The following is a 24,893-nucleotide window of genomic DNA, read 5'->3' on the forward strand; positions in this document are numbered from 1 at the left end:
TTTACACTTATCACCTAACTGAATCTAAATATGATGATAATCACTCCTAAAGTCAATCTTCATAAGATTGATACCCTATGTAATTGATCAAGCATGTCATCTAAATGAGGAATCAAAAACTTGTATCCCACGATTATTTTGTTGATGGCACAATTGTTCACATATATCGCCAACTGCCATCCTTCCTTAGAGTCAATCATGTCGGAACTGCACAAGGACTTAAAACTCTCCTGAATTTGTCCATTTCTCAATAGCTCTTTTACCTTCTCCTTCAATATCTCACTCTCATTGAGACTCATTTGATAATGTGGTAGATTTGGAAGGTTAGCTCCCGCCACTAAATCAATCTGATGTTGAATGTCTCTCATTGATGGCAATGTATATGACAATTCATCAGGTAAAATCTCCTCAAAATTAGCAAGTAAAGGATTAATTGCTTCAGGAATGTTTTCTCTTTTCTCTTTTGCTTGTTCGTCCACTAATGCCTTCACAGTCAATGCATGAATCTGCGTAGTTTCTTGTACCTCTTCTTGTATTTTAAGTTTTGAACTGGTTATTGTAAGAAAAGTCTTCCCCTCTACTTTAGAAGCAATAGGTTTAGATTCTCCCTTCAAAGGTATAAAAGCATAATACACAATTCTTTCTAAACTTGTATAAATTATCTCTACTCGGGTGTTTAGCATCGATATCATATTGCTAAGGTCTACCAAAGATCAAACTACAAGCATCCATATCTACCACATCACAATACATTTCAACCATATACTTTGCAATGGAAAACAATATTGTACAACATTAGTTTACCATTATCTCTTCTGTTGACTTAATCAACCCAATCTTGTAAGGTTCAGGATGAGGTTCTAGTGGTAATTTTAATTTATCAGCAGTGTGTTTAACAATAATATTTTCATAGCTTCCACTATCGATAATTAAGTCAAACATGCTCTTATTTTTTGTGTAACGAGTATGAAATAACCTATCTCGCTATGAATCCTCAGCAACTTCGAGTGTTAGTAACATCTTCCTAACCACGGTTTTGTCTCTCATCATTATCATCGTCAAGCTTCTATAAATTTTTTGTCACCTGTCAGGTTCACATAGCTTGCCCTTGTTGTCGGGTGGTTCTGGCTCTTACTATCATTTGATTGGATTGATCGATTTTTATCTCCTACAATCACTTGAACGTTGTCTTTGTTCTCCATATTTAAAGCATTTGGCTATCATTGGCCTGACATAGGGTTTATTTGATTTATTTGTTTCAACTTGTTTTCTCAAAGTTTTGTCAGGTCTAGTAGTATCAGGTCTTAATAGAGTTGACCTTGATGGTTGTATTGCCTTTCTCTTATCAGTAGGACCAAATCTGCTTCTTATTATACGGTCTCCTAGAAGGATCAGACCTAGATCTCTCAAATCTATTACTGCTACCAACCCTTTTTTTCATTAGCATCTCATCTCTTAGCATTATATTTCTCGCCTCATGGAACGTGAACAAGATATGTACTCCAATCTTATCTTGTATTGCTGGTTTAACCTTCTCATAACCCTTGCAACCTACCAATTCTATCTCTTGGAGCCTGTTATGCTCTGCCAGCCTTTAAAATTCAATAGTATACTAATGACAAATTTATTATTCTGTGAACAATCCTGGTATTGCTGAAATAAATTTGCTCATAGTTAGGAGGAGTGAATCTCTCTTGCAATAACTGCCTCATATACATCAATAATGTAATAGGATGTCTCCCTTCTCTTAACCTTGTATTTGTCTGATGTTTACACCAGGAAGATCTACCTTTCAGGTTATATACAACCAGTTTCACCATGTTATTTTCTAAGAAACTTGAGTACTCCTTAACCTTATCACATTTAGCGACCCAATCAAAGAACTCTTGTATGTTCAGATCTCTATTGAATGCTGACGTTTCTATCTTGATGCAAAAATCATGTGTTTGTTGCAATGATCTGTCTTGGAATACTAAAGCCCTACAAACCCGATCAAATTCGTCTCTACCAACACTCTCCACATGGACAACTGGTTGTCGAAGTGGATCTTCAGGAATAGGTTTGAGATTTGGCCTGCCTCGAGGCAAGTCTCCAAACAAGTTTCTCTCCTCTTCATGATCCCTATTTGCGTTATCTATTAGCCGAGCTAGATCTGCAATGGTTTATTCCAAACGATCAAACCTTAGTTCCAAATAATCTAGTTTCTGCTTCTGAGCCCGCACAACACCCTAAAGGGCCTCCACTCTTGCATTGCAGAATGGGTTGCCATCGTCTCCATCCATTAAAGAGGCTAACCTGTTCCAATACCAATTGACGTGGCGTATAGCATGATTAAAATCTAGGGTTCTCAAGCCTTTAGGTTACAGACATAAGTTGTAGAGAAATTTAGAGAAAACACTCTAGTGTTTTATTAGAAGTCTGAATAATTGTTTTTTTCAAAATAAACTAGACATTCCTATTTATATTAGTTTTAACTTTATAGAAAATGATTTTTAATTAAAATTTTACTAATTAATAGAAGTCATTTAGCATTAGGATTTTTAAATAGTAAAATACTAATTAAAGAACAAATAATTAAAATTCAAAATTAATTAGAAAAATAATTAAAACAGTAACTTAGGTTTCATATAAGATGTTTCCAGGTTTTTTTCATGAACTTCTCTTCAGGCTTGGTCTTGTCGATACGGTTCATAAATATTGTTGTAACACGCTTCATGGTCTTGTCGATACGGTTCATAAATATAGTTGTAACACGCTTCATGTTAGCCTAAACCGACCTGTCATGGCTAGGCTTGGGCTTAGAAATTGGACATAAATAATTGGTTGGGGCTCAAGCATAACAAAAATGTACCGGGCCTGCCTTAGGCCAGGCCCAAACTTGGCTTGGTCTCCCCCATAGAGAGCAGTATATTGCATAGATTCAATGTCTTAAGAGTTAGTAATTAAGTGAAAGAATGTGCATCTGAAAAGCTTTTCAAACCTGCACGAAACCAAACTATGGACTTGCATTCAGGTAGAACTGTCAAGAAAACTTCCTATCATGCTTCTGTTGCTTTCCTTCTATTCAAACTATTAACAACAAGGTGTATGCTTGTTGCATTACATGCTTACTGTCATTATGGATGCTTACTTGCGTTAAGCAATTATACTTCTTTATTCAGGTATTGTTGCGCTACGGGAATAAAGAACATCTACTTGAATGGCTAGTTCCATTGCTTCAAGGAAAGATCCGCTCTGGATTTGCAATGACAGAACCACAAGTTGCATCATCGGATGCAACGAATATTGAGTGTTCCATTAGAAGGTAGTGTATATTGAAAAGGTGATGCCCATTTAAATTGAATTAGATGGGCACAAGAGTTTAAAGCTCGGTGCAAGGTTAATCATTATGTGTGATATTTATGTGATGTATGCAAATGATTTTGAGCTTCAGCTCTAATTATCTATGCCGTCATTGAACAGAGAAGGGGATTCCTACATCATTAACGGTAGGAAGTGGTGGACAAGTGGAGCAATGGATCCAAGGTGTAAAGTTCTTATAGTCATGGTTAGTTCTGGTATTTCTGGTCAGGGATTGTCAAATTACTCGTCCATTTTGTTAATAATGGGACTGGAATAACCCGCAGGGAAAAACAGACTTCACTGCTGCTAATCACAAGCAACAGTCTATGATATTGGTAGACATTCATACTCCTGGTGTACACATAAAAAGGCCACTCATGGTCTTTGGCTTCGATGATGCACCTCATGGCCATGCTGAAGTTGTATTTGATAATGTACGTGTTCCTGCAAAGAACATTCTACTGGGAGAAGGACGTGGATTTGAGATTGCGCAGGTAAGTTGGTGCACTTAACTCGATGGATTGCATGAATTTTACACTGATTGATTTTCAGATTTGGTGTAATTGTAAAAGTTCAATCAATTTGCAAGGCACCTCGCGCTTATGATTGAAACTGTTAATAGTCAACTTTTAAAGACATGCTCAGGATTCGAAAGTAGTATCTACTTGTAGTTTTGCAACCAGTTCTATAATAGACACAAACCAGGAGACGCTGTGAGGATTAAAAGCTGTGCTATCTATTTTTAGAAAACAGCGTGTTCACACTGCTAGCACCCTGGTTTTTACTGTGTCAGTATCAGTATATCCCTGATTTCTTGCAGGGGAGACTGGGCCCTGGAAGATTGCACCACTGCATGAGATTGATAGGTGCTGCTGAGCGTGGCATGCAGATGATGGTTCAAAGGGCTCTCAGCAGAAGAGCATTTGGAAAATTAATTGCAGAGCAGGGTGCATTTCGATCAGATGTTGCCAAGGTAATTTTTTCATATGCTATTTTGTCCGATATCAATTTTTTCCAAAAAAAAAAAGAAAGATCCTATTAACTTGAAGAAAATGAGAAAGTGATCATTCAATCTAAAGAAAGGGAACTCCATCCATCCCCTGCAGTATTGAATTGAAAAATAGATCTGGGATATTGTGCTAGAAATTTGTCTGCTGCACATGCTGCGTGCCTTTCAAGTTCCTTCCATCGAAAACTATCCGCCTAGCAGTTCTGTCGAAATTCTGATGTGTAATTTACTGTCTCGTGCAGTGTCGAATAGAGCTTGAGAAGGCCAGACTCTTGGTGCTTGAGGCAGCTGATCAGCTTGATCGGCTTGGAAACAAAAAGGCCCGTGGTACCATTGCGATGGCCAAGGTAATTATTGCCTTCCAATTTGAAGGGCAACTCAGTATTGTTCTTCTCTTCACCTTAAATATCCAAAACATAAATAAGAGAAATGGTTTGCTATAATAACGTGGAGCAGGTAGCAGCTCCAAATATGGCACTCATGGTTCTTGACATGGCAATGCAAGTGCATGGCGCTGCTGGCTTATCATCCGACACCGTTTTAGCCCATCTTTGGGCAACTGCAAGAACACTGAGAATTGCAGATGGCCCTGATGAAGTTCACTTGGGTACTATTGCCAAGTTGGAATTACAGAGAGCTAAGCTTTAAAAGCCTCGGAGTAAAATCCCGAAAAGCAGAGCTTGATGCTTTGAGTTGGAGGCGCTGCTTAGGAACTGACCCCAACACTAATGTTAAAATTATTTAAATAAATTTTTTATGTTTTTGAACTGTTTAGATATATTAATCTTAATAATAATTTTTTTAAAAATAAAAAATATATTATTTTAATATATTTTTAAGTAAAAACATTTAAAAAAAAACCATCACTATCATTCTAAACAATGTAAAGAGAAGATAGATTTGGAATTGGAATTGGAATTGGATAGGTACACCAATTGTTGAAGCAAAAAATAAAAAATAAAAAAAAAGAATATTGTGTTGTTGCGTGGATCAAATTATAAGAAAATGTGTTTTTTATAATCTCGTGTTTGTTTTGTTTCATGTAAAATATTTTATATAAAACATGTTTTTGGGTTTATTTTTGAAAAATATTTTTCAAAAATTGTTTTCATGTTTTTGTTTTTCTGTAAAATATTTAAAAAAAACTAGTTAATGAAAAATATTTTATAGTTAATTTTTAAAATTAATTTATTTATTGAAAAATATTTTTAACTTTTATAAAAAGTAACTCATTTATAATATTATCTAAATATTTTAACCAATATCTTTATTTTATTATCACTTTCATCTTCATCCCTCCTCCATTATTATTATTACCATATTTTATAAAAAATATGTTTTTGGTTTTTTTAAAAAAATATTTTTAAAAAAATGTTTTCGGTTCATTTTTCATAAAATATTTTTCCTTAATTTTCTCCTCTCTATATTCCTATTCCTATTGCCATTATGGTTACAATTAGTATTACATCTTTATAATAGAATAGGATGAGTTTCACTTGAGAACATCATTTATTTTTATTTTTTATTTTTTTGCAGAAAAATACACTTTCATCTCTTAATTCTTTGATTTTTTCATTTATTTTATCCTTATAGTTCTATATTTTTTACGTTTCAGTCCTTAAACTTTATTATTATCATGTTTTAATTTTCAAGATGAGAGAGAAAGTCATTGGAAGAAAGAAGAGAAGTGAGAGAATTTTGTTAGTCATATTTAACTATTGAGCAAAAGATGCGTTTAAAAAAAGAAAAAGGTTAGGCATGTCATCCTAGCTTTCTAAGCTTTCTTTTTTAGAGGTCAGGCGTGCAGCCCGGCCTCCTAGCTCTATATTTTATTTTAAAATTTAAAATGTATTTAAATTAATAATCTCAATGTATTTAAAAAAATATCCGATTATACCATCTTTTAAAATAAAATGAGAACCGTTTATGATTGTATTTGAAATAAATTTATTAATAATTATATATGAGTGTAATATGTAACAAATTGCACATAAATATTCAATAAGAATAAAATATATATTTTTTAATTTTTTATATAAGTTTCATGAATTAATTATTCTTTTACTTTGTTTCATTCATTTATGAAGACATGATTTTATTTTTATTTTTTTTTTAAACTTACCTTTTAGATTATGATAAATTTTTATTTTAAAAAAAATACTACTAATAAATTTTTTTTCTTGTAAAATAATAATGAAATGGGAGTTCTGCCTCAACATTTTTTTTTATCTCCCTTCTTAGTTTAAATTATTAAAATTACTATGAATATTTATTTTAATTACCTTGAGTTTTTATTAAAATAATAATGTTGTTAATGAAAAAGCTAATTTTCATTAAAATAAAAAATGAATAAATAAATAATGGAGACTTCGATTTAAGATATATATTTTCTTCTACATAATTTAAATATTCCAAACTCTTATCAATATTTATTTTAATTATTGTAAAATTAAATAAAAATTAGCTTGAGAATGAGAATGGTCTCACGACATCAAGCAAGCATAAAATCATACAATAACTAAAACATCACATCATATGAACTATAGGCACCAAACTAAATAAAAAATAGAACAATTTATATAGTGTGGAATATCTAAAATAGATTTGCAACAACAAAAAAAAGCTCCAAAAAGCTTTTTAGGAGTCATGTTTAGTTTATTGGATAATATATTGAATTTATATGGTTAATTATCCAAAAAATATTTTGTAGAATAGTAAAATTTTAACTAAGATTTTTGTTTTTTATTATTGCAACTGATCTGCAGGCTGCAATATTTTTAGCCTATTTGAAAATATAGTTGTTTTTTAAATTGTTTTTTATTGAAAAATATATTAAAATAATATTTTAATTATTTTTTTTAAATTATTTTTGATATCAGCACATCAAAATGATTTAAAACCACTATAAAAAAATTAAGTTTTTTTTAAATATTTTAAAACATAAAAATAAACAGATCTTTAGAGTTTTATATGAAGCTGTAATGTATTTTAAACCTCCAAGTTTGAGGATTGAGAGACAAATAAAAAAATGATTGATTTATTTTGTTTATTAAAACATGTAAAATTAAAAGGTACAATTAAAGATTTTGTAAAAAAAAATCTTTTATTCAAATAACTTATCAAATTATTTTTGTATCTATCTAAACAAAATCTTTCACACCAAGCAATCCACATATTCAACTCCCACTTACCGTTAACCCATTAGAGTTTTTTGGTATAGAAAATTTTATTTGAAGTTTTAAAAATACAAAAAAAAAATATTAAATGGATTTTATGCACAACATATTTAGCAAGATCATATATATATATATATATATATATATATATATATATATATATATAAAAGTGCGTGCTTGATTAAAGTAGTTGTCAAAAAAAAATGAGATGCCATTTGAAGGGAAAAATTATATCATATATGTATAATATAATATAATCATGCGTGCTTCCATTGGGCAGGTATTATTGGTGTTTTACTGGTTTGTATGTGTTTATTATAGAGAAAATTGTTTAGTAATTTTTTTTTTAGTTTGCTATTTTAAAAAGATAAAAAAAAAATTAGTAAATATAAAAATGTATATAATTGAAGAGACAATGACAAATATATAAAAATAAATTTGTTTTTAAAACTTTTTAATAAATTATTGTACCTTCAAAATAAAAATTACAGAGAACTCATGTTTTCAAAAATAATATTTTATTATTTTTTCACTTTTTATAAAATTAGTTAATATCATAATTTTAAAATCTAATCAAGATAAGATCCGAGTTATATGTTGATTCAACTATACCTCAATTTTTTTAAAAAAAATTTAATCAAATTAAATATTATTTTGATTAGATTCAGTTTTGTCATTCATTTTAAGTACTTGGTCGATGTGTTGTGTTTTCTTGCTTGAATGAAATGGTTGAATCTGCTGCAATCTTAAACTATTCTTATCAAATAATCTGCTTTCATACAACATATGAAAATGAAGTTATCAAATTTTTTTTATTTTTTTTAATTTAATGTAGGTGTCCGAACCAGCTTGAGTATACCTCAATTAAATTATCAAATGTTATTCAGTCATGTCATGTTAATTATTGGACCATACAGCCGAGCCATCAAATCTTCTTGGAGTGTTATTTATACAATATGCTTGCAATAATTAGTTTTTGCTTGATCCCATGAGAATTTGAAAACTTTAGTTTAATACAATATGCTTGCAATACTTTAGTCATGTCTGTTTGAATTTTTTGTGTGTGAAATTATGCTAGAAACTTAACCATGTTTGTCTATTAATGGAATCAGGTCTATTTTTTTAAAAAAATGCATATTAGCTACGGTCCAAGATAATTTATAAAGTGAACTCGAGGTTTTATAACTAGAGTTATTATATTATCGTTGAATTTAACATTTAATATAAATTAAAAATTTTAAAAAATCTATTTATTTTTTTAATTATATAAGTTTGAGAATAATACGTATTAAAAGTAAGATGAACCTTTTTATATTTTATTATATAAAGAGAAATTCAATATGTTATGTACATCATTGGTAAACTTAATTTTATCTCTATATTCGGTTTCATCTAGTCTTTTTTGTTCTTATTGTCTTTATTTTTTTTTTTTATCTCGAGACAGTAACCAAATGCTATGTTGTTTTTTAAAATCAAATATTGTATTCAACAGTTTAGAACCTAAGACATGCAAAAATTAAATCATAAACTCATGGCCGAAGATGAAAATGAAGTTTCAAGATCGAACTCACATAAGTATTATTGTCAAACCTACATATTTTTTAAAAATAGTTTATATTAAGTGTTGAAATTAATATTAGTATAATAATCCTAGTTATAAAAATTAAACTAACCCAGTAGGTCAACCCAGGACCCGATTGAAATTTATGGTGAAAATTTTTCTCATGAGGTATTTTTTAATATGCATGATTCAACAATGGAAAAAAACTTTTGAATAAAAATTATTTTTGTGATGCAAAATTAAATCCTATAAAAACTCGATTACATAAAATTAAGTTTATGTATATTCAAATTTGCATTCTAGAGTCCATTTTGCTTCATGTTAACATAGTAGAAAAATCCTTACAACATTAAATCCTGACATTTATATCAAAATCACTAAATTATTGTTATTATTAAAATTCACAAGTGATAAAAGAATTTTGGACTGATACATTGGTTCGGTTGATCTAAGGTTCAAATCAATTTAGATTTTAAAAAAATAAAAGAAAGATTGATTTGACCATAACTAATCAAAAATTTAGGTTGATCCACAAACCAATTAAACTCCATTGACTCTTTTTAAAACAATTTTTGATGAAATGGATGCCATTTTTTTTTTATAAATACATGTGACTTGAACCTTACCTTGTAATGACCTTCAAGTTAGGTTTTAAAATTATGATAATAATTATTTTTATCTTTATATTTTATAGTCAAAAAATCTTGAAATATAAATATTTTTAAGAGATATTTTAATGATAAAAAATAAAAAATATTGTGATATGTTCATTCTATTTTAAAAGTGCAAATAAAAAAAAACTAAAGGAAGAGAGGGTTTTAATGTATTCCCTCGTCAAGTTACATTATTCATCAGAATAATGTTATTTTTCTTCTTCCATTTTTTTCTTCTATATTTATATAATTTTATTTTTATTTTTTAATATTAAATTTATTAGGGATTGAATTTTATATTTTTTTATAATTTACTTTTTATGAGGTTATTTCAGGCTCATAACTTGTACCGCAGCTTTGATGGGTTGGCTCGAGTTTTTTTTTCTAATTGATTTTTTCTAATTTCATCTTGTTGGGTTGATCAAGAAATAAACTTTATAATTTATTTTACTTTACTTTTTTTAGGTTATTTTGGTTTCATTATCTAAATCACGTGTTTGTCAAGTTAACTCGGACTTATTCAAATTATTTTTTTGGATCCTATTTTTAATTGATTTTTTTTAATCTCATTTTATAATATTTAATTTATTAAAAATTGAGTTTCGTAATTTATTTTGATTTGTTTTCTATGAGATTATCATGATCTCATAACTTAGTATACAAATTGACGTGTTATTACAAAGTTGACCTGAATTGATCAAATATGTTGTATTCTCAATGTTTATTAAAAAAATCTTATCATAAATATTTATTTTAAATTAAATTATATTTTTACTTGTCATTAAAATTATTTTTGATATCGTTAAAATAACTAAGTCATATTGAATTAATTCTCATACAATTTATTTTTTTCTTACTAAAAAATATTAGCAATACCAAGATATTTTTTTTATATTAAAAATAATCTAATTGACTCTAAAATTATCACAGAAACAAATATATTGTGATGTCTTAGTTTCTTTTATCAATAAATGTTCTTCACTATTTTCTCGTAACCAAATGTTACCCAATAAATACGACTGAAAAGCCGAAAAAGAAAAAATCGGAAACAAAGACAAGCGGGAAAAAAAGGCACCGAAAATTTTGAACTCACAAAACCGCTTTTGATTTTCTCACACTTTCTCTCTAATTTTCCAGGCAGCCAAACACCCTTGAATTTCCCAACCTCCCCCACTTGTGCCTTTCTTCAAATTCCCAAAACCCTAGTGCTCCAAAAAGCCCCCCAAATGAACTCTTATATAATTATTCTAAAACAATGATTAGCAACAACAAAGAAGAACCAAGCAAGTACCACACTGTACAAGCAGAGCGTGATTTAGAAGCCAATTGGGAAGTCGACCTTTCAAAAAAGCTCGAAGATTACTTGTTAAAGATTTGTTCTGGTGAAATTGCTGGAAACGAAGAGGATAGTAACGTCAATTTCGCTGAAGGTTAGGGTCTTGTAGAAATTAATTGTGTTTTATTTTTAATTTTCTTGAACAGTGCAGTTGCTTTATTGCTCAAAGGTTTGGGATTTTTATTTAGATTATTTGTGTTTCTAGGGTTCTGTTGTTGAGGGATTTTAATGGGCTTTTCTTTTTGTGGCAAATGTAGCTGCTTTATTGCTTCAAGGTTCAGTTCAAGTTTATAGCAGGAAGGTTGAGTATCTATACAACTTGGTTTTGCATGCTTTGGATTTCCTTTCTCAAAAAAGGTACCTTTTATGCCTATTTTGCTGGGTTTTGATTGTTTGTCAAGTTCCTTTTCGATGCAAAATTGATTTCTTTTAAGAATTTGTGTGTAAATTACATTTTTTGTGAGTTTATTTGATAGCTAAAGGTGATTGTCATTTGGTTTTTAAATTGTAATACAGTTTAAATATAAAATTTAGTGGTTTTGTTGCTTTGAAACCTACATTTTTAAGGATAAGTATTTCATAATTTTGTTGCTGTGATTGATAGCTGTTACAAGTTCAAGGAGAGTTTGTGTATGATATGTATAGTTGCCAAATTCAATTTTCTTTTTTGAGTGATTTTCCACTGCTTGAAATGGAGATAGATAATGGGGCTACTGGTTAAGACATGACAGGTGATGTATCCAACTGTCATCTTCTTAATCGAGCTGGGATATTCAAGTTCAGTTTGTGTAACTACATGTTGCTATGTTTTAATAAAGAATTGCTAGGATGTACTGTGTATTCAGTTAATTTCCATGAATTTTATAAATAGATTTGGAACAGTCAATTACAGAACACTGATCATTTTGTCAGGGAAATATCATTTGTTGTGGAACACAGTGATCATTAGAAATTCACAAATTAGAGGTGATTTAATATACTCTTCCCAATAAATTCTCAAACCAAACCAACCCATGAAAGCTCAACTATGGATTATAAACAAGGTCAATATCATGAAAAAAAAAGAGACACCATCTATACCCAAATAAAAAATTATATTCTCACAAGAAAGCCATTGAACGCTTTATAATGAGTAGCCTTGAAGCCCAAATGAAATGGTGTTCAGATTGGTTTTATAAATTTTTGAAACAGGCAGCAGGAGCAATCAGAGGGTGCGTCAGTCCAGCCTGAACGAAGTGGTTCCCAAGCAGTTTCTGATGAAGATAATGATCAATTTTGGGTCTCAGATGATGTCCCAGGTAGGCCTAACTCTGCCTTCTATTTGATGAAGTTATGGTGGAACTCTTGGCTGAAAGAAATCCATTTACTGCAGTTGAACCAAGGAATTACTTGGATGCTTCAACCAGCAAAGATGCTTCTTTCTATCACTTTGTGAAACCACCAGCAAATCTTATTGTTCTTGAAGGCGATTGCTTAGACACCAGTGGAGATGTTGGGGAATTAGAGTCATATCTGGTATTACATGTACTTCCACATTTTAATAATTCGATCTTTCTGTTACTGACCCAATCTAAATTACTTATTTTTTCTACATGGTTGCAGTTAGCCACCAATGATCTTTACCAAGACTTTATTCTCTTAAACCCATGTGATGCCGCAGCTGTAAATGATTTTTTGAAAGCAGATGATACTAGAAAGGCACAACATGGCTCTTATTGGGGCAGCTCAACACGCAAGACCTTTCAATCCCCGACAAGATGTTCTGGGGGGACTGCTCATAAGCCTTCTCTTGGAAAGAATCGGGATGTCAATCCCATGCAACCACCAGTTGCTGGTTGCGGTTTTCAAGTTAATGATTATAAGACGGGGCCTGATCCTACTGTCCATGATAATTTTGACAGCAATCATGGATTTGATATGGAAGACACACAGTCAGAACCTGATAATGAAGAAGATTTGGATGATGATGATGATCCCTGGAAGCCATTGAATCCTCATGAACCTGGGAACTTAAAAGTGAAACCTTTTGAGAAAGGTTACTAGAGAATTTGTTTCTGTTTTTTTTCCCCTCTGTTTTCCATGTAGTATGTTTACTTTGCACTCATAATATATTTCTCTTAACAAGCAGTAAAAGCTTTCAGAAGGAATGGGAAAAAATCTGCTAAGCAGGCATCTATAACTACGCTGTTTCCACCTGCAAGGATGCATGGTCCTGTTAGTCTGGATCTCACAGAAATGTGGGAAGCACGGCAAAATGAACTTGGAAAACATAAGAACACACAACCTACTCCATTATATGAAAAGGTATTGTTTTTTTTTTTTTTCCTGATATTGTCTTTACCTTAATTTCTGGTGATTGTTATACCATACCCGATGTTCTAATTGCAGCTGAGGAAATCCCTTACTAGTGAAGGACATAATATTCCTGATACTTTTGGTACCTCTGGGAATGACAATGAAGACAATGCATATGACACTGGGTTCCCTGATTTCGGGCAGCATGATGATGAGATTCCGGAATACAAGGTTGAAGATTTCCCCCCTCCACGTGAAAAGGTTGGCAGGCTTGTGTTTTATTCTAATTCGTATCTGCTGTAGTATAGAAGGAACAATCCAGTTGCTTACTGACTGATTTACACAGCATGATGATGGCGCTACTTGCTTTGACACCTATAAAGATTTTGGACACGGAGATCAAAGTTCTCAAGCAAGCCTAGAAGATCTATGTCGCTCTCATCTTGTAAGCTTATATTTCGATCGCTTTTTGACTAAATTTACCCAGTCCATGGAAATAGTACATGCACTCTTATACTCACATATTTATTTTAAGGGTTTGGGTGAAATTTCTTTGCAGCCTTAAGTGTTTGACTTTTCTACCTGTCCAAAACTTTTTCGGTAACTTGCCTAATATTTTGGAACATGTACTCTTTTCTTCCTGATTTTGTCCCGAGGAGCAAGCTGAATAAGTTCTGCTCTCTTTGCAGTTTTTTAACACATGCTTAGTCCTCTGCATTTACTTTCTGGCCATTTCTGAAACCTTGCTTTCATCATTGTTCATTTACGCGCTTTGCTGGTTTTTCTTTTCATTTGAATTTCACTGGACATGCAAGCATGGTTTTTGAAATCAATGATTTTAGAAATCGTAGAAAGTTGAATTACAGAGATCAACCTGGACCCTAAAATTTTGGAATTGACTGTGAGCCAGAGCAGTTGTAGCTTACCCACCCCCCCTTTTTTTTTTTTTTTATACGTAGGATGCTCTCCTTGCCAATATAGCTGAAACTGAGAAGCAAACTGAATTGGCTACTCGGGTTTCATCATGGAAACAGAAAATTGAGCAAAACTTGGAAGAACAAGTAACTTCTATCTCTCTGCTCTCTTCATATTATCCGAATTTCACTTTTGGCAACTACAGCCACTATTTGTATATGTTGTTGCTGTTCTTTATTTGTTCTCAATTTTTTTATTGGTTTTGAATTGAAGGTGAATTTTGTTTCTAATAGGACTCACATCCGCCATTCGACATTCATGCCTATGGTGAAAGGATTGTTGACAAACTCTCTCTTGAAGTGGATAGAAAAAATGTCATGGCCTTTACTGACGTTGTAAAGGGCCAGGAAAAGCATGATGTGGCTCGAACCTTCTCCGCGCTTCTTCAGCTGGTTGTTCTCTTTCACTATTTCAATCTACAAATCTTAGTAGATTAAAGTAGAATAGCATCTAAAATAAAAGGCTGGTACCCTATTGTATGCAATACAATTGCTCTCAGGCCTCAAACTTGCGATATGTAGGCTACGACCTCTAGGATATTTTCTTAAAAGACACCTTAAATTTCTGTTATTATATATGAAGTTGCGCTGGACGAAATCAATTCTATAGGAAAGTGATTTGGAGTGAAATACAATCATTGCTTTCAAAAGCTGAAAGAATTACCATGAACTCTCCGATTTCAGGTGAACAATGGAGAAGTTGATTTGGAAAGGAGTCAAGCCAATGGGGAGTCGTTCTGTTACTCGGCTGTCAATCCTTTCAATGTTCGGCTCCTCGGTCATAAAAAAGATCAGGAAGGAAGACAATTTCAAATGTCCAAAAAGAGAGTTAAATCACCAATAAGAAAGGGAGGTCCGAGGCCTGGGAAGAATGGTGGCACTAGTAGGTGCACGCCGGAAGGTAAGAAGAGGCGAAGATCTCGACTTGTTGAACCAGCTGACTTGCATTCCACCCGGGTGACAAAATCATGATAAGCAGGTTGTACTTTATTGCTCGAGTTATTCAATCCTAGAGCTGAATGGCTTGGAGCATTTACAATGTGATTGCATTATTTCTGACTCAGTAGTCCTAGAGACAATGGTCAGCTAGCTAGCATGTGTAATCTATTTTTAATACATCACGGACCTTGCAGGTGAAGGGCCTTGTAATAACACTACTAAATACTAATTGTCAAGTGTAGCAGTGGATAAGTTGTAATCCACTGATTAATGTTCATTTTCATAATTAAATTACAATTAAATTAAACTCGGCCTAATCTTTTTCTAAAAGGATTGAGCCGAATACAAATAAGCCTATTGTATGTATTTTTGATAGAATGATCATCTTCCTGTAGCATCTAACAATACCAATCTGCTTCCGGTAATGTTTTCAAGATGTTTGCAGTATTAATCTCTGCTTGGATTTTCTTAAATATAAAAATGATAGTTCCAAGTTAGGTTAAAAAGCAGTGTTAGTAATGACATGAAAAGAAGAATGGCCGGCCGTAGAGGACAAGGACTCTGAACTTGGTTCCACCATCTCCTTCGATAAATATATTTGCCACCACTACTTTATATATATATATATATATATATATATATATATATATATATATATATATATATATATATATATATCCTCACTTCCACGTGTTTATTAGTTCTTGCATGATAGAAGATGTTGATTGGTTGAGGGCTGCATAATCATTAATCAGATGAAGATGCTCCTCTGAACTCCTATTAACTTGAACGACAAGAGCATGATCGATTAGGTTGAGACATATAGTTAGATAGATCAAACCACCTACCAATTAGCATTCATGCATCGTTAGATCTTCTAATCTTTGTCTTGATCTAAAAGTAGCCTCCCTGAAATTAAGGTATTATGCTGATACTCCATCTTTATTTACTTTTCACAAAACGGTTTGGAGCATGTCTCGTTGTGAATGCAGACGCCTAATCATTCCCTCCATTTGAATGACACAATACACCCACAGCGGTGGTGGAATCCATCAACTACACTTGCATGTGATGCAATCACATCTCTTAGATGCTTCTTGTTTCCTCTTTTCTTTTTTTTTAATTTCCTTGAGGTTGTTGGTTTCGCGTTTGAAAATGTGATAGCAAATGTGATAGCGGTTGTTTTTTAAAGTATTTTTTTTAGAAATATATTAAAATAATATAGTTTTTTATTTTTGAAAAATTAATCTTGACACCGGCACATCAGAATAATTTAAAAATAATAAAAAATATTAATTTAAAAAAAAAGAGCATCCACCGTTTTATTTGCAGGACATCTACGTTGTCGCTTGTGTTAAATATCAATGAAATGATTTGAGCAGCATTGTTGCCTATGATTGTGTGATCAGCTGCTCCTATTATGCCTATAAAAAGTCACCTCGTCCTCTTCATTTTGAAATGACACTCCAACTAAAATGCCCTGATTGGACAGTAGATTCTGTCTTCTGGTGGTGAACACGACTGAATTCACCACTGTTCATCGTTACTTTTTATTTTTGGCTGTAGCGTTGTTTTTAAGTGTTTTTTTTATATTAAAAATATATATTTTTTATTTTTTAAAATTTATTTTTATATAACATATTAAAAAAATAAAATTAATTTTATAAAGAAATTCAATTCTTTTTAAAAACACAAAAACAACCTCTCATCTCCGCACACTGCTTGGTACACGTAAACAAAACCTAAGCCACGAATTATGATAATAATTCTCATTATAGCATTATAATTATCATTATACTATCATTAATTTTGAATTTTAAATCCAAATCACATAAAATGCATTGCATGACGGGGGCTCCTATATACATATTGATTGATCGATTTGATTTTTTATAGGGTAAGAAACAGTGATTAATATTTATTTATCAATTAGTTATAGCCTAATCCTTGGAATTTATTAATCAAGTTATTGAATATATCCCTGTAACATAAAATAATTAAATATTAATTTTATCTATTAATTTTTTGTTTTAAAAAATCATTTTTTCCTGTCAAATCTTCTCGATTTATCTATTTTTTTCCTTTTCATTTTAAAAGAATAACAAGATAAATCGGGAAACAATATCCATAAAAACTAAGTTATGAATGGAATAAACATAGGGGTCAAATATATAATTTTTGAAACTATAGAGACTAAGTAATTTATTTTACTAATTATAATTAACTCTTGTTTAGCCAAATTAACTCGGTAATTCTTTGCCCAGCAATCAATAATGTGAACCGAATTCCTTCCTTGTCAAATTAGAATTCTGAAAGAAATCGATGGCGTGACTTTAGCAATAACCAATAATAGAATTGCTAGCAAATATCACTTGTTTTTTTAAGGAGCTCGCAAAGTTTAATTTTTTAATTATCTCTGCTCAAAGTCTGTTTATCTTTGTATTTTAATTAATTTTTTTATGTTATCAAATCATCGTGTTAGTATTAAAAAAATATATTTTTAAATAAAAAAATATTTAAAAAAAATACCAAATTCTGAAGATCAATCAAACTGGCTTGATGTTGAACGGTGAGGATTTGGCCTCCTAGTCTGCAAGACATGCATGAAGACGTGTCAAGGACATCGTACAGTGTAACAAAACACGATTGTATTGACTTATCCGTCGTGTGTATACCTAAAAAGCCTCAAACGAACAGTTACGAAAGCGTGTGGACCTCTCTCCGGGAACAGGGATGGCGTGTTTTAGGAGCTCGGTACGGCGGCTCCGTCAGCTGCGCAATCATCATTTTAAAGATATTTTTTATAATTTATTTCTAATATAAAAAATTCAAAATTATTTAAAAACATACAAAAATAACAATTTAAAGTATAAAAAAATAAAAAAATATTCAATTTTTTAAAAAAATATTTTTTAAAAAACACGAATAAAATATGAGAAACATGTTTATTTTATTATCTTATTTATAATTAAACACATTTATATCTATCATTATGCCCGCGTTCGAGCTTTCTTATTAGCTAAGGGCAAATCCAGGATTCTGGACATTGACTAGCTGACAAAAAGCTTTTGGAATATATTTTTAAAATTAATTTCCAATGCAATAACTTTTTTTTTCCCATCCAATCTTGGTTAGGAGGAGGATATATGGTCTTCTGAAGAGTGTAATTTTTGTTCTATCTTAATCACAAATTATCAATTTTTTTTTTTTTTTGTCTTCTAAAGAGTGTAATTCTTGTTCTATATATCTCAACCATAAATAATAATTAAAAGAGATTATTTTAGACACCCTATGGTATAATGTTTTTTTAACACATTCTCACCTTATTTTAAAAATTGTTCCTCCTACAGTAATTTTCTCTTTCTTTAAATTAAATTATTAAAAATAAAATAATGCAACGAACAATTTTATACATAACATATGAATGAAATAATATAAAAGTTGTATGGCCCATCTTGCCCCTGCTTTTCACGTCATATAAGCATTATCCTACATAATATGTTCTTAATCGTGGAAACAACATTGTAGGAGGAATATTTCTGTAAAATAAAAATCCCATCTTGCCCCTGCTTTTCCTTTGGGCCAATTGACAACGACTCCTGACCTTTATTCTATTTCATCCCCATTTATATATGCACTCTAGAAAAAAACCTTAATATAATTTTTTATTTTATGTTATATACTAAGGGTCTGTTTATTTTTGCGTTTTAAAAGAGTTTTTTTTAAAAAAAAATTTAAATTTTTTCGTTGCTTTAAATGAATATTTTTTTATATTTTCAGATCATTTTAATGTGCTGATTTCAAGAATAATTTTAAAAAATAATATTATTATTTTAATGCATTTCTGAGTAAAAAACACTTTAAAAAGCAATTGCAACCACACTTCCAAACACCCCCTAACTTTATCATCAACAATATTCTTTAACTAGTTTTTATTGAATTGAGTACATGCCAATTTTTTCTTTGTTTTCTTCAACAAGTACAAATTATATTTATTAGCATTCAAAATAATTAAAAAAAAAACATAAAGAGACATACACAAAATTTATTCTAAAACAATTTTAAAATCAAAGTATAGAAAAAATATCTTTATCTCCAAATATTAACTTAACCTTACTAAAAAAAAAAACCACTCCTCACAAATAAAAACACTTGCAACATCATATGTGATATGATTCAGCCATTGATTTCTCATAAAGAGCCTTTAATTTTGTGCTTGGGTTTGACAGGGAGGCTATTCAACCAAAATTGTGTTTTTCCCAGAATTTAGCTTGTTTTTCCATGCGTCCATGATGAGTTTTTAGCATGTGATAGTTTTAGCAAGTCTTAGTTTGTGCATGATGATATGTTCAGTTCAATCTCTTTGATGATTCATTTGGCTAAATCAGGTTAGCCCATGCACGAGTTTGATTTTGGCAGTAAACTAGACTTGCTGAGAGCTTGTATTAAGTCTAGTTTGAGTTATATTAATGAATACGAGTTTTGATCACATGGGATATGAAATTGAATTGTGTTAATTAAGATGCGAGATCCTTTTCTTAAAAGGATCAACAAAATATTCTTTTAAAATTGAAAGGAAAATTCATTAATTATTGTCATGATTATTTAGGAGAATATTTAGCAAAAAAAAAAGTTTCATAATAATGTAAGGAAACTAAAGGGGCTGTTAGATTTGAATTCTAGATTTGGAATGATTATTTAATGCTAAAGATTTGATTCTCCTAGTTAAAGAAGGAAGGAAGTGATGGGCGTCTACAAGAGAAATTAATTTCTGATAATGTTTTTCATGTTCTAGAAGGAAATTCTAATCCTACAAAGAAAGAAGACTTTAACAATTAAATTCATATTTAGATCAATTTTTCTATTGTCTAAAGGACTTTAAAAGTTAGCTTTAGAGTATTTAGTAAAATGAATCTCAACCAAGAGTTATTCAAGCTATGAGAATTAAGATCAATCTCAAAGGATCCATTTCACCTGCATGTCTAGCATCTTTATTCACTAGGATCACCAGAACTAAATCCAGTGAGTCATGTTTTAAGGCTAATCCCTTTTCTGAATTGCAAGTTGCAACAAATTCATGAACTTCATCTTTTACTTCAATCAAGCCAAACTACATCCAGGATCTATCCATCTACTTCTCTTTCAAAGAGAGCCTTTGCTCTAGTTTTTATTTTCCTTAATATTTTGTGGGTTTTTGCTTTTTTTATTATGTTGTAATTTTGGTTTTGCTTGTATTGTAAATGGAATTCAATCATGTCCCATGTAAACTGGAACAAGTTCTTGAACAGTAGAAACAAGATTTGTTTATGGGTTTCACCGGTTTTTGAACAACAAAAACAAAACCGAACCAAACTGAAATAAGTCGGTTTGAACTGGTTTCGGTTTTAACTTTGAAAAAATAATAATTTCGATTTGGTTAATTTTTTCATGTAAAAACCAAATCGAATCGAAAATGATCACCCCTACCTTGAGATAAGTTTTCATTGTGTCATATTTCTATCAGATCTTTTTTGAATTTTCAAGATCAGATCTTAATCTTGATTATGAGTTGCATGACCACGTGATACAAGATTCGCATCACTACAACTTACAGTTAACCTTATCATTCACATATTAATAATAAAAAAATTTAAGAAAATTCTAATTATTATTCAAAATAATCATCTTCCAAACCCAACAAACCATTCCTTCCTGTATCTAAAATTAAATAATTCTATATTCAAATCATAATAGAAAATATAAGGAGGAGAAAATTCAACAAAAAGATTCCTTTCATTATATACAAGTCAAAAGTCAAACATAGGACCTCAAGCGGCGCTCCCATCCACAGGGACCCACACTGCCACGTGAGAACAAAACTGCCACTTAAGCGACTGGCTATCGCCGCCGGTTTTCTCACTAAGACAATCGCCACGTGGTTACTGACTCATCTAACCGGGTCAAGATTCGCCACCTCTGATTTTAACACCGAGTTTGCTGAGGCATCGACTCATCCCTCCCTTGCTCAATATCAAACTCGGTCGTCCCTGACCCACCACCGCAGCTCACTGAGTTAGCCACGGTTGGAGACACAGTACCTCTTCTTTCCCTGCTTAGCATCCTCTTAAACGACAACATCCGACTCATTGGCGATCTAAAAGAGTGACTCGCTGATGGTGACTCGGTATTTGAGTCGTCCTCGAAATTCCCATTTCTCCTTGGGACGTCTATGGTCACACCAATAAGCCCAACAGGTTTCCTTCCACCATTAAACGACGACGTAGAAGCCGATCCCAAGTGATCCTCCTCGTGCTGGCACGAGGTACACAGACCCGAACCCGCCTCTGAAATCCCGAAATTTGAACCTTCTGGAACGGGGTTTTCCGCCACCGGCTCAACCGGAGAGCGACAAAGAGGGCAAGTGGAGTGAGAATGAAACCACATATCGATACACTCGGTGTGGAAACTGTGGTTACACTTGGGCAAGACCCGACCCCTTTCGTTCTCTTCAAATTCGGACAAACAAACCGCACACTCAATCGAATCTTGGTGGGTTTTTCTTGAATATACAAAAACAGGAAGAGAATTCTTGACAGTCTCTTCAAGGCCACGCGTGACATGAGAGGTGACATTGTTGGGGTTTTGGGCGGAGTCGACGTAGAAGACAAGATGGGTACGGCGGTTGCGGACACGGCGGACTTGGCGCTGGCGTGCACGAGTGAGGTACCAACGAGCGTAAAGGTGGAGAAAAACCATTAGAATGACAACAAAGAAGAGAATAACAATAGCACTAAGCATTATCTTGCCGCTTAATGCATAGCCTTCTCTGATTTCAGTTGGTGGATCTCTCGAGCCTGGGTCCATTTCTTGAATAAACAAATGGACTCAAATTTCGATTCTTGTGTGCTTAAGAGAAAGAGAAGGATAACGGGTTTGGTTTAGCAATGAAGAGAGAAAAATGTTTTTGGAGTTGGTATATGAAGGAAGGAGGAGAAATACTAATGGAGAGAGAGAGAGGAGGAGGACGAGGAAGGTTCTTGAGGGTTTCTTCTAAAAGTCTCAGTTCACACAAATGGAAGAAGGTCGATCGCCAGGGTTGACGAGGGCTTTTACAAGGAATTCTCTTTATTGTCCTCCTATTAATGCCCAATATTTCGCATTAATTCTCGTTCTTATTCATGATTTTCAACTCAAATCCATTGTTATACAGTATATTCTACGATAATGCATAGAAATTACATTCGCATTCACATGCATTATTCATTCTGTGTGAAGGAAAAAGAAGGGCTATTTCAAGATTTGGAATAAAAAGATTAAAGAAAGGAGAGTATCCTCCTTAGCAATTAAGCTAATCCTTCAAGGTTAAGTTGATATTTACAAGGAAAAACAAAGTCTGAATATAACTTGCATTAGAGAAGTTGCCATCCTCAGTCCTCACGGCACTGAAGATACTCGTTTACTTTTGACTCTTTTGAGTTTCAAAATGCCACGTGGGCTGCCACCTTGACTATCTTGGATCATAAATACATTAGGCGTTCAACGCGTCTAACCATATTCACGTGCATGCTTGGAATAAAACACACAAAGGGTTAATTATTTGCCTGTGATTAGATGCCATCTTCTCTTCAAGGTTGGTTTGATTTTTGTTGGCTACACCTAAAATAATATATGTTGTTAATAATGAAACATGTTAATATATTCTTTTATTGTCTCTATAAATATTTTTTTCCACAAAAGGTAGTCAATAAGCCTTCCCCCTCTTATATAAATAAAGTAAAAATAAAAATTTGGGTTTTTTTTTATTTGCTATTTGAGGTTTTTTTCCCCTTGAATTCTATCCTTTAATATGATTTTCTTTTTTTTTATATGTAGTATTTTGATTCATTTATATTTTTGTTTTTTCCTTTTAATATGAGGTTTTTATTTAATTTAATTTTTTTATATTAGATTGATTGAAAATTGATTTTTTTGACCCTTTTTTTCTTTGGTCTAAGTTCTTTTTAATTTTATTTTTTAATATGAACTTCTCTTATCTTTTGGGTTTTCTACCTTTTTTTTTTTTTTATCTTTTATTGTTATTTTCAATTTCATTATTCAATATAAAGTTTTTATTAAATTTTATCCTTTAGAATTGATTTAATTTTTTTCTTTGAATTTACCCTGTGAATAAAGTCACATTAAGCTTTTTTTACCCGGTAAACAATGAAGGTTTTTTTTTCTTTTGTAATTCAACCCCATTTTTTTCTATTTCCTCCCTTTTCCTTTCAATTTTATCATCTAATATTTTTTAATAGTTGTTAGGGTAGCTTTTGGACTCGTCAACTCGACTGGATCATATCGGGATAACTCTCACGTAATTTAATTGAAAACTCGTGTTAAATAAAGAGTCGAGAAGATTTTTTTGTCAATTTTATTATTATTTTTTAATTTTCATCCTTATAATCTTTTTATAGGTTGTCTTTGAACTGACTAGATCGATTGGGTCATATTGAGACAATTTTCATACGATTTAATTTTAAACTTAAGCTAAGCAAGCAATTGGAACGGAAAGTTTTAAGATTGACCTCCTTGACCAGATTCAATAATAATATCAAATAATTTTCTACAACTTTACAACTTAGATTTTTTTTGGTCATGTTAAGAAAAAAATTAATCAGATCTGTAGGTAGCTTGTACCTGTAAACTGTTGTGCTTGAAGAGAAATAAATAGAGAGGTTGGGCTGTTATTAATAATCCCGCTGGGCTCACCCAAAATGAATTGTTTTAACTAAGTTTGTAAATACAGCTCATAAAGCCCACCTCCACGGCAGTTTTGAAGTTGGATCCCCTTCCTACAGCACTTGTTTAATCTGTTGTTATAAATTCAGGCGTTATTTGAGAATGTAGTTTTTATTAAAAATTAATTTTTTTATGTGATTTGAATCATTTTAATATATATCGATTTTAAAAATAATTTTTTAAAAATAAAAAAGTATAATTTTGATGTATTTAAATATAAAAAACACTTTAAAAAGCAACTACAACTATACTCCCAAATAGACCGTTAAATTTAAGTTTTTACAAATTTAATTACCTTAAATTTATAGTGTCAATCTAATCATTAATCAATCATTTTTTTTATTTTAAAGTATAATATCCTCATGTGATGAACTCTAGCCCAGTCTATTTATTTTAAAAATATATAGAAAAAAAAATGAATTTCAACATGCTAGGGCTTTCTTAATAAAAAAGTTAATTTGTTATTTAATAAATCATATCAAATTTAAGTTTTTCACACAAGAAAATGAAATTATCAACTAAAATGATGGATTGGAGAATGACTTAACATATAAAAATATATTAAAAATTAAATCTCAAATCCAAGTACAGGTGGAAATAAATTATTATTATTATTATTATTATTATTATTGAGTCTTGAGAGACTCAATGGTGCGTTATAGAGTCCTTTATTTTGCTCGTTTCCATTAATTACAAGTTGCCTCTGAAAAGATAAACAAAGAAAAATATTGTTGCTCCTAAAGCCAAATTAGATGGGGACCATCTCGGGATATTTTAAGTTGCATACTCAGGCTTGCAAGGTTATTCGATGAAATTAAATCTATTCTTTTTAATATATCATGTTTAGTTTA

The 24,893-nt window shown here is 31.4% G+C and overlaps 3 protein-coding genes across 5 annotated transcripts in view; 2 read left to right on the top strand and 1 right to left on the bottom strand.

The window, feature by feature from the left end:
- LOC133682799 (probable acyl-CoA dehydrogenase IBR3) overlaps positions 1 to 5,181 on the top strand; it is a 12,824-nt gene extending 7,643 nt beyond the window's left edge. For both annotated transcript variants that reach the window (XM_062106326.1, XM_062106327.1), the window contains exons 12-17: positions 3,162 to 3,304; positions 3,463 to 3,547; positions 3,627 to 3,836; positions 4,163 to 4,315; positions 4,594 to 4,698; positions 4,808 to 5,181. In XM_062106326.1, coding sequence (XP_061962310.1) covers positions 3,162 to 3,304; positions 3,463 to 3,547; positions 3,627 to 3,836; positions 4,163 to 4,315; positions 4,594 to 4,698; positions 4,808 to 4,999 — 888 coding nt within the window. In that variant the 3' untranslated portion in view covers positions 5,000 to 5,181. The remainder of the gene's footprint in view (positions 1 to 3,161; positions 3,305 to 3,462; positions 3,548 to 3,626; positions 3,837 to 4,162; positions 4,316 to 4,593; positions 4,699 to 4,807) is intronic.
- A 5,563-nt stretch (positions 5,182 to 10,744) lies between these two features.
- On the top strand, positions 10,745 to 15,592 carry LOC133681915 (condensin-2 complex subunit H2-like). Of its 2 annotated transcripts, none has more exons than XR_009836580.1 (11): positions 10,745 to 11,171; positions 11,335 to 11,434; positions 12,269 to 12,375; positions 12,450 to 12,592; positions 12,680 to 13,112; positions 13,206 to 13,381; positions 13,466 to 13,633; positions 13,719 to 13,817; positions 14,332 to 14,433; positions 14,561 to 14,739; positions 15,031 to 15,168. XR_009836580.1 is itself a non-coding variant. In XM_062105110.1 (11 exons), the coding sequence occupies exons 1-11, from the start codon at positions 10,997 to 10,999 to the stop codon at positions 15,316 to 15,318; spliced, it is 1,950 nt and encodes a 649-aa protein (XP_061961094.1). In that variant the 5' UTR covers positions 10,745 to 10,996; the 3' UTR covers positions 15,319 to 15,592. The 2 variants fall into 2 exon arrangements, 1 of the variants encoding a protein (XP_061961094.1); XM_062105110.1 differs by having other exon boundaries at positions 14,581 to 14,739; positions 15,031 to 15,592.
- Positions 15,593 to 20,913: 5,321 nt separating this feature from the next.
- On the bottom strand, positions 20,914 to 22,375 carry LOC133681848 (RING-H2 finger protein ATL2-like). The gene has a single exon (XM_062105013.1). It carries the CDS (start codon positions 22,126 to 22,128, stop codon positions 21,247 to 21,249), a length of 882 nt encoding a protein of 293 aa, XP_061960997.1. The 5' UTR covers positions 22,129 to 22,375; the 3' UTR covers positions 20,914 to 21,246.
- Between the last annotated feature and the right edge of the window lie 2,518 nt (positions 22,376 to 24,893).

This window comes from Populus nigra, chromosome 2 (genome assembly GCF_951802175.1).
Source record: "Populus nigra chromosome 2, ddPopNigr1.1, whole genome shotgun sequence".
Taxonomy (NCBI): domain Eukaryota; kingdom Viridiplantae; phylum Streptophyta; class Magnoliopsida; order Malpighiales; family Salicaceae; genus Populus; species Populus nigra.